Source organism: Stigmatopora nigra, chromosome 1 (assembly GCF_051989575.1).
Source record: "Stigmatopora nigra isolate UIUO_SnigA chromosome 1, RoL_Snig_1.1, whole genome shotgun sequence".
Lineage (NCBI taxonomy): Eukaryota > Metazoa > Chordata > Actinopteri > Syngnathiformes > Syngnathidae > Stigmatopora > Stigmatopora nigra.
This window is the reverse complement of record NC_135508.1, coordinates 18,682,918-18,692,782: the sequence shown is the minus strand read 5'-3', so window position 1 is coordinate 18,692,782 and position 9,865 is coordinate 18,682,918. Positions and strand designations below refer to the sequence as shown.

The following is a 9,865-nucleotide window of genomic DNA, read 5'->3' as shown; positions in this document are numbered from 1 at the left end:
CCAGGAGGAAAAGAGGGAGGGAGGGCAATCGGCTCGGGACTCTTAATAAGACCCAATGGCTGGTGCAAGCAAGGTGGTCATGGACGAGCGCCGCGACAACACCCGGGTGGACGCTGGATAAATAAGAGGAGGATGACAGCTTGGATTTTAAGGGCTGATTTTGGGGCACAAGTTGTGTGGAGAAGCGGCCGTGCGTCATGACAGGTAGAAGATGATGACATGAATTGTAGAAGGGGACTTTAAATCAGCAAATATGCAATAAGGATGTCTAACATGAATTGATTTTTCATACACAAGAAATCGGTGCTTTGCAATGGACCAAACTTCGACCCCTACCTGAAGTTTAAAGCCTTCCCAAATGAAGAAGCAGCCCGGCTGGGCGCTCCTCCTGCTCGCCCTGTGGACCTGCCTGAGCCTGGCTGAGGGATGTGGGCCGGGCCCTGGTTACGGCGTCCGGTCCAGGCCCAGGAAACTGACGCCAATGCACTACAAGCAGTTTTTCCCCAACTTCTCCGAGAACAACCTGGGGGCCAGCGGAAGGGCAGAGGGCAAAATCACGAGGAACTCGGAGCGTTTCAATCAGCTGGTGTGCAACTACAACCCGGATGTTGTGTTCAAAGATGAGGAAAACACCAACGCTGACCGCTTCATGAGTAAGGTGAGACTGTCTGTTGCATTTACAATCCATTCGTTCACATGATATCAAAGAGGAAAACAAATAATAATAATAATAAAATGAAAAATAATATACAAAAAAACATTCTTACATTATTAAGTTACCCAAATTCCCATTCAAGAAAGAGGGTCCTTGATGTGTATATATTGTGATGACAGGTGTGTCACAATCATCATATTAGCATATTAATACAGAAGTTCACATTTGGCTCAGTTAACTTGAACGTTTTTTTTTTTTTTGGGGAGGGGGGGGGGGTACTTTTTCCCACGCGCTCGTACACAGTGGGATCATGGGAAGCGATCATTTCCATCCCATTGATGCTGCAGCTCGTTTTGCTTGTTTGGGATGTAAATCAGTGCAATGAATATCCTTGGTTGTAGTGTGTGCCCTTCTCATGCCCACTTTTTTGCCCAAATGTAAGACGCTCATTGTGTGTCACTTGGAGAGAGGTCGCCTATACAAAATTCTCGCCCGCTGAAGTAATGGCACCGTTGGAAAAGCCAGTATTGTAGTTTTGACAATGAAACGCCTCTCTTCAATGGCATTGGGGGGAAATGTATCTAGTTTGCTTTCTGTCCCTCTCTTTCTCACCATTTGCTGTCACATTCCGAAGTCCATGCCAATACATTTTCCCAACTGCTTGGCTCTCTTTCTCCCACTGCATTTTTTTCCAGAACTCCTTCCTTTGTTTTGAGACACCTTCAATTAGGTCAATTGCTTTTAAGACCAGGGCATGCAGTGGGGAAAGCCATCTTGGAGCTAACCTGCATATTTCTCATGATTCTGATGATGTTTCAGCAACTAATTAAGCTTAAATGTGCACCAAACATTGTCCTACTCAATCAAAGGCTCATGATTTTATTGCATTGTTATCAAAAGAATCAATTCATATCTTCATGATATTCAGAATCATTCCAGTAGTGTTGTAGCAAATATTGTACTGATTTTATTGATAATCAGATCAGACCAGAACAAAATCAAAAATTGTATTTTTCAATATTACAAGTACTTATTTGACCTGATCACAAAGATGAAAAATAAATATCAGGAAATTAACATTGACAATTGTATTTTTCAATATTACAGGTACTTATTTGACCAGATCACAAAGATGAAAAATAAATATCAGGAAATTAACATTTGTTTTCGTCCATATTAAAAGTATTTTTTGTATGATGATGAATAAGATTCCTTGTACCCTGCAATCGGCGGGCCACCGATTCAGGGTGTCCCCCACCTCTGGCCCGGAGTCAGTTGGAATAGGCTCCAGCACCCCCACGACCCTAAAGTGGATAAAGCGGTTCAGAAAATGAGATGAGGGAGATCATGAATGAGATTTTTTATCAAAAGCCAAACTTGCTACATGACTGAACCGCAATATTCATTCATCTTGCACACCACTTATCCTCACAATAGTCACGGGGGGAACTGTGGCTATCCTGGTTAGCAGACAAGGGAAACCCCAGATTGGTCGCCAGCCAATCGCAGAGTGGCCAAAAACTCACGCACACATTCACACCCCAACCGAGTGGGAATGAAAGTCATACTGTTCGTACCAAAATCAGAAATCAGGTGTAAGAACCATTGGGTAGCTGTGCTGCAATATTTATACAGTACAATAATAAACATTTGACATGTTCATTCCACCTTTCTGTTCCTGCAAAACCCTGTCTGTTCCCTTTATTTATTTTTCTTTGCATCTCTGTAAAATTCAGTTTCACAAAAATGAAACATTATTGCGGCTTGGCTCGGGGTCTCAATATGAAAGACGGTTTTGACATCCAACTGACTCGGCCCATCCCTGAGCTACACTACGCTGGGAGGCTGAAATTTGTTGGCCCACAGAGCCACAGGAGTCACAATTCTAAGCAAATGTCTCTCTGGGCTGAAATTCATGCTTGGGAGAGCCAGCAAAAGCAGAGAATGGCCTTGATTATTCTGTCACCCTGTTGAGAAATGCAAAGGAATGCAGCAAATTCGCTACTGTAGCCATTTTATCATATCACGATATTTTGAGGAAAGGAGGCATTCATGTGCCTCCGGACAAATAAGTCCACCACGCCAACTGTTGAAATGGTGGTTTTGCACACTTGAATGCATGTGTATTCTGCTCACATACTGCAGTTATCTGTACCAGGCTATTAAATGATAACAAGTAGTTTTGTGCTTAAGAAATCAGCAACAGTAACAGTATTTTCTAGAATCAGTACATTGTTTAGTTGAAACATCATATCAATTGCTGCAAGGCATTCAGTGTTTTGAACAAGAAACCCTAAAATGAATGGAAGTTTGGAAATTATGACCATTATCATTGCACCAGCCATCAAACGTGGACTGCTAGTTTAAAATCTGTCATTTCAACAATTTCCATCTGTTAGTGCCCTCTAGTGCACAAAAAGAGTGACACAGCAGAGAGCTTCAATTAAAACTCAGATAAAAGCAATTTGTGTTCAGGGGTTCAATTTTTAAAGTATTCTTTTTAGATAATTTAAGATTTATGCTCTGAAAAAAAACCTATACTATGCTTTGATTCTTTTTTTTTTGTAGCGCTGCAAGGAGTGTTTGAACAGACTGGCCATAGCAGTGATGAACCAGTGGCCAGGGGTGCACCTCCGGGTGACAGAGGCCTGGGACGAGGATGGTCACCATCCTACTGGATCTCTGCATTATGAAGGTCGAGCTGTAGACATCACGACAGATGACAGAGACACGGACAAATATGGCCTGCTCGCCCAGCTGGCTGTGGAGGCGGGCTTTGACTGGGTCCACTATGAGTCCAAATATCACATTCACTGCTCTGTAAAAGCTGGTAAGAATTAAGAAAGGCATCCTTTCCTTTGCTATAATTCTTTACCGCAAGCCTTTCACTCATTTGGACTCGTGTCTGTTTGTAGATCACTCAGTTGCGGTGGAAAAAGGGGGCTGTTTCCCCGGCTGGGCTCGGGTAAATGTTGCTGGAGAAGGAGAGAAGAGTATGTCATCACTAAATCTCGGAGACAAAGTGATGGCCTTGTCTACGACGGGCCAAATAGTATTTAGTTCAATCTTGTGCTTTCTGCACCGAGATGTGGAAGCCCGGGTCACCATTCTGTCTCTGGAGACAGAAGACGGCTATAGATTGGCCGTCACGCCAAATCATCTCGTTTTCTTAGACCAAGACTGCAAAATGGACAAAAGTAAGTATCAAGCGCGATTTGCCAGCAGAGCCAGGGCCCAACATTGTATTTTGATTCACCGATCAGACGGTCAGATACGTCCGTCTCGAATCACTTCCCTTTCACTACAAGAGACTGTGGGAGTGTATGCACCTTTGACACAAGATGGAACTTTGTTTGTTGGCGGAGTGCTGGTGTCCAGCTATGCGCTTGTGGAAGGGCACACGTTAGCCCATTGGGCGTTTGGACCTCTGCGACTTATCTCCTCATTCAAGCGATTACTTTGGGGAGAAGGCTCGACGCAGGAGCAGACGACTTGCACTAACACAACCTCGCTTCATGGTAAGGCGTGTTTCGATGCGAATTCTCTGATCAGACATCAGGAAGATGATGATGCTTGGAGAATTGAAAAGAAAGGGAAACTGCTTAATCAGACACCGAATGTTCATTGGTATGCTCGAGTATTGTACAGATTGGGATCTGTTATTTTAGACTCAAACTCTTTTCATTCTTAGAATTCTAGTATTTTTATTTTGACAGCACAAGAACTAACATGTTATCTTATGAATATAAACATCATATGGACATTTTATATCTCTATTTTTTCCCCCAAATCAACAGATTGTATATTTTTATACTGTTTGAAATGTAATATATGTTTCATATTTTCACCTTTGCACCAAATGTATTGTAAGTCCTCACCTATTATCACCGAACATTAAAATGTAAATTAACGAGAAAATGATTTTTCCCATTGTTGTTTTTAAAGAAACTTGCTGACACTATTTACTCCGATCTGAATTTCAACCGCCAGCTAAAGTTTTCCAATGAATCTGCCCATTACCACCAAAAAAACAACAACCAGAACAATGGGATTTCTCTCCAAAAAATATGCATATATTCGTTTCCTCAAGCAGATTGGACTATTGCAATGCTGTATTTACAGGTTTTATTATAAACTCAATCAAAATGCTGAAGCCAGAGTCCTCTCAAATACAAGTTAAATGGTCCATGAAGTAAGTATACTTGTCACCGGTGAGTAAAAGGATATAAAATCTTACTGTTGGCCTACAAAAAAATGGCCCCAAACCTGAATACATGCTTGATTTGCTTGTTTCCTATGTCAGCTGGAACTAGTTCATTTTGCATTTCAAGAACAAGAACCAAACAGGAATGGCCACCTTGGTATCTACTCCTCAACTGTCGAACAAATTACCTAAAGATCTAAGGTGGGTAAACGGTTAGTTCCTTTAAATCAGGGGTAAAAACACTATTGTTGACTATATAACTTGTCTTGCTGTTAACATTTAGTGTAAGACTTGTGCGATTAACTATTTTTTTTACTATCTTGCTGATATTAATATGAGTTTCATATATACATATACGTTTATTTAGCTGACCTCTTCATTCTTCCTCCACTCCCACGAAAATTGGGAGCACCAAAGCATCAGGCAAGCTCATTCGGAGTTGTCCACTTCCTAAATTATTAAGCATACAGTGTATGAATAACACAGTAGTTAAATATATACATGTGGAATTGCTTTTGTTTAGTACAATACTTTAATTATTCAATCAGTTTCTGTCATAAGTTCCTTTTCTTGCCTTTGCTTGGCCTCGTTGCCTTGTTCTCGATGAGTTTTTTTTCTCTATGCTACATGTTGCCGATGACCTCCAACTTCAACAAATCATGTGAATGTATTTGCATCAAGTAAGTGAATGTTTTATTTAAGAAGAAATAAGGAATATTTAACCTATTTACCTAGGAGGTCTCACAAAAGCTTGCCCCCTGACTGAAAAACATCTCTTTGTGCAATTACGCGAAGGAACACTGCTGTAGCATTAGTGTCATTGAGAGAATCTTTTGTTTATGTATGATTGTGAAACAGTGAAATTTGATGTCACCGAAGCACAAAACCTGCAAAATGAAATCACACACAGTCCGATCGGGCTAAAAGCAAATGTATACCAAAAAAATTGAACATGGATGCTTCAAATTGTCTCCACATCCTCCCAATTCATGCTGTGTTGAAAACATCTGTGGAGGTATTCTGAGGGATTATCCTTGAGTTGCAGGAGACAGATGGGAAAGGAGGCACTCTGCTGCTGGTCGACGAATGGGAGGAATTGAATGCCCTTAATACCAGCCTCTATTTACAGCCATTGGCCAATCAACCTGTCCTCTAACCACCCCAAACGCACACACAAAATCTAATCCAATTTTGCTAAATCTGAATAGGGAGTAAACTAATCCTGTGCGGGGAGCAGAGTATACAACCTTTTATTCTTAAACGAAAACCTCCTCTGACCATGAAATAACGTACTGTATTTATTATACTGCTATAATAAATATGAAGTAGCATTTGGGTAGTGTGATGCTTTTTAAGAACATTTTTGCACGGTTTTCATTAGGTATTACTGAATTTCGATGAGTATTGTTACTATTACCATTACTAAAGTATTGATTCGGTATGGATTAAACACTACAAATCACTGTAATAGTTTACCCTAATTCTTTTTTCCACTTTAGGGTCACACAGAGGTCTTCGCACACGCGCACGAGTGCAAAGTGGAATGTTCAAATCCCAGATCAATCCCACACAGCACACAAGTATTCCGTATTTCTACCTTCATTGGTAAAGGCAAATCAAACTAATTAAGTTGACATAATTAATAACGATGACGTTTGCCTTGTGTGCGATCACCTTGTAAAAGCAATTTATAACACCAAATTAGACCTTTTATAGTTGAGGACCATTGGTTTTATTGTCAAACGTGTGGAAATTGTGTTAAATTGTAGAATCTGGTGTTATTGTTGTTGTTCATGACTGAATTGAGAGCGCACGCAAATGCGGTCAAACTGCACAAAAACGGCGCACTCTGCACGGAAATCATTCAGAATGTAAATTAATTCTCTTAGCTGGAATTTAACACATAAAATTGTACAAATATGACCACAGGGTGATCCGAGACTACAGCCGACGACGCTCATGTCTCATCTTGTTCCTGCTATTATAACAACCTAATGAAAATGGCTTCCATGCTTAGGAAAAATGTAACGACCTCCACTACTATCGGGTGTTAATATCCTCCATGTTTCCGCGCTGTGCCTGCCAACAAGCACCGGGCAGGAAAGGATAAACAAAGCACGACAGCAGCTTCATTTTGTATACGTCAACACACTTAACACTCGTTTCGTACCAATGATATTAACAATTTGGCGATTCTAAGAACGCGCTTGAGTATTGAGCAGTTTTGCCAAGTGTTACAATTGGAAAAAAGACACCCGCACAATGTTTAGTGGCTCCTACACCACAGAATATTGGTAAATCATAAACCAATCCAAATGAAGGTGTGTTTTCACGATTCTGTGCAGATCTTGCGAGTCGGATTCCACAACACGACTGCGGCTCACTGCTAGCGTTCAAGCTACATCCACTTGCCCGGCGATGAGGAAACATTGACCGGGGTTCGATTGGTATAAAGATATCTCATGGCATCGGTGTATCCCCGTTCCCACCCAGATTGGTTGCGCGCTTTCGGGCACCGAATGGAAGCGCTCATGAGCCGGCGTAACCCAGCGATCGCCGCGTAGTCGTGTTAAAAGTGTACACAGTACTAGTAGAGTAGTGAGCTGAGCTGAGCTCGGTACTCAGCAGCAGCCTTCCTTCCGCCTGTATGCACTTCCCCCACCCTCTCCCTCTCTCGCTCCAGCCGGCTAGCCGCAGCGTTAGTCCGGTACATTAAAATGAAGCGACCACAAGCGTTACGGGAAGCTGCCGTGTGGCTCTTTGGATTGTGCTGATGTATGACGAGACGCTTTTGTTTTCGTAAGGTCAGTCCCGTCCATTGTGACTTTTCTCAACTTCTCGTGCTAGCCGTAAATAGAGACACTCTAACACTGACCTTAGACCGGGTAATGTTGGCTCCCATCTCGGTAGCGTTTAGCTGTTAGCTTGTAGCAAATGGCGCGGTCTACTTGCTGGAGAACTAGCCCTGTTACCTGAGCGCTTACTTGGGCTTGAGTCGTGTTATGCGCTAACGATGTCCGGAGGATTCTAGTCGAAGTTAATGGGCGTCATTTACAGAAGTGATTGCAGTTGTGCATGCGATTGAGCGTAGTTTTCGCAGTTTTTGCTCTTCGGGACACTTGGCTGCTACGTCACCATCGATGCTTGGTCGTTTTTCCGTTTCAGTTCGTCGCCAGGGATATGGTCTAGACTATTTGCTGGAGCATTACGAAGCCCTCAAATCGGTGTTTACATTGAGTATTGGTTCATACTGCTATTATTATGGAACTGTATGAGGGTTTTTTTTCTCAGGCATGGCAGCGAGATGCATATGTTGTTTGCGATTATCAACACAATAGAAGCATCCAAGATCACCAAAGTTAAATTCTTCCTACTTTCAGTGTCAACCGAGCTAATAGGGCGCTATTTTGCCATCACTCACCACTTTAGCGAGACACCATCGAATACATTTCCTTAACTAAGTATTTGCTCATGAATTAACTAGATGTGCGGTTCACTAGCTACTGTTATTGTAGTGTTTCGACTGTCACATGTATGTTGAAGACGACGTCCCATTACGGTCATCCACTAAATTTACTCCATTGTTCACCTTTAATTTTTTTTAATCAAATGGCGTCAATCAAAACAGCTCCGGGTGTCTTGTTTTTCTTTTTAGTCTTAAAAAATGTCGCTTAAATGCGCACCTTGTGTTGTGTATACACACAGCCACACATGTATATTATTATGAAAGTGTTTAATGATTTAGATGTTGTATTTTCTATACGTGACACACGTGAAAGGTATTCATTCACCCGTCCAACAGCCGAGTTGTTCTTCCAATTGCTTCACAAAACGCGCATATGTGTGGAAATGGCAACACATTATACATTTTTACTTCTAACTTACCGACTAGTGCGTGGAAGTTGCAGAACACACTAGCGTGGCTATATCGCGCACATTCATTTGGTCTCTTTTCTGACATTGGGAGATTAACATCATACGAGCCCACATTGGCGGCGCTGCCATGTTATTATTACGCTGGATCGGAGATCAGTACTGTAAATCGCTTTCCGTCGACATTGAGGGCACGCAGAATGTCCGACTCTGTCTAAATGCGATCAAGGACATGGCTCCGTGATACTAGGTATTTGTTATGTTGTTGAAACAATGGCGAGGCAGTCTTTAGATCTACTGTACTTAGTCGACGAGGTAAAGCTACGAGCGGAACTGTGTTGTGAGCGACTGTAGATCCGCACGACAACAACAGCGCTGCAACAGGAAGTTATCAACACGGAAGTTGTGTTTTCTTTGTGTAACCTCACGTTTAGTCGCTATAAATATAGATACACACATTTCAAACTCTGCCTTAAGTTGTCAGGCGTTCTGTCTTTCTGTGCGTTGTCATCTAACATGTTTAGTATATGTTTGTGAATAAGCACTTAATGTGTTAATTCCTCTCTTACTGATGGGGAGTTCCTGTGAAAGCTGCGCTAAAATGTCCCAATTTGCACACAGGGTCGATTGCGTTATGGCCAATGTTAGTCAATGAATTATGCCACTACACATTGCTTTGTAGAAAATGGTGTGTTTAAATAAAGTGCTTGGAATGGATTGAGCTTGCAGTGTTTGTATTTCTGTTTGTAAAACAGGATTATTGCACTTTGTGTGTAATAAATGTGTTTTTATTTTTTCCAAAACTTTTTGCTTGATTTTGAAAGCTAGCATCAGATACACTCAACTTGTTCTTGTCATTGTGTTATCTTTAGTGCAATTGACTTGTACACGAGACATATACATACATATATTACATATATTCCTGTCATGACTTATACAAAACAGATATATATTTCCCGGTCATTGACGTACTTTGAAAATAATAACTTCATTTAATTAATATGGACCATTTTGCCTTCTGACACCACAGATCTCTGTCAAGGAGGTCAAAGTCATCTTGGGGAATGGAAGAGCAGAAATCCAACTGCGACGAAAGCGACTCCGAGCCAACAGGCAATTACCATTTCTTCTGT

At 41.5% G+C, this 9,865-nt stretch overlaps 1 protein-coding gene across 2 annotated transcripts; it reads left to right on the top strand.

Moving 5' to 3' along the window:
• Positions 1-4,577, top strand: dhh (desert hedgehog signaling molecule). Of its 2 annotated transcripts, XM_077716404.1 has the most exons (4): positions 1-204; positions 298-658; positions 3,224-3,485; positions 3,571-4,576. In XM_077716404.1, exons 2-4 carry the CDS (start codon positions 359-361, stop codon positions 4,344-4,346), a joined length of 1,338 nt encoding a protein of 445 aa, XP_077572530.1. In that variant the 5' UTR covers positions 1-204; positions 298-358; the 3' UTR covers positions 4,347-4,576. The 2 variants fall into 2 exon arrangements, with proteins under 2 accessions (XP_077572530.1, XP_077572520.1); XM_077716394.1 differs by having other exon boundaries at positions 1-658; positions 3,571-4,577.
• The last annotated feature ends 5,288 nt before the right edge of the window (positions 4,578-9,865 follow it).

What these genes read in the sequence shown, in the direction of transcription:
- dhh (XM_077716394.1), top strand. Translation starts at nt 359, where the DNA reads ATGAAGAAGCAGCCCGGCTGGGCGCTCCTCCTGCTCGCCCTGTGGACC. An exon ending in CTGACCGCTTCATGAGTAAG is followed by an intron (nt 659 to 3,223) that starts GTGAGACTGTCT and finishes TTTTTTTTGTAG; the next exon opens with CGCTGCAAGGAGTGTTTGAA. An exon ending in TCACTGCTCTGTAAAAGCTG is followed by an intron (nt 3,486 to 3,570) that starts GTAAGAATTAAG and finishes GTCTGTTTGTAG; the next exon opens with ATCACTCAGTTGCGGTGGAA.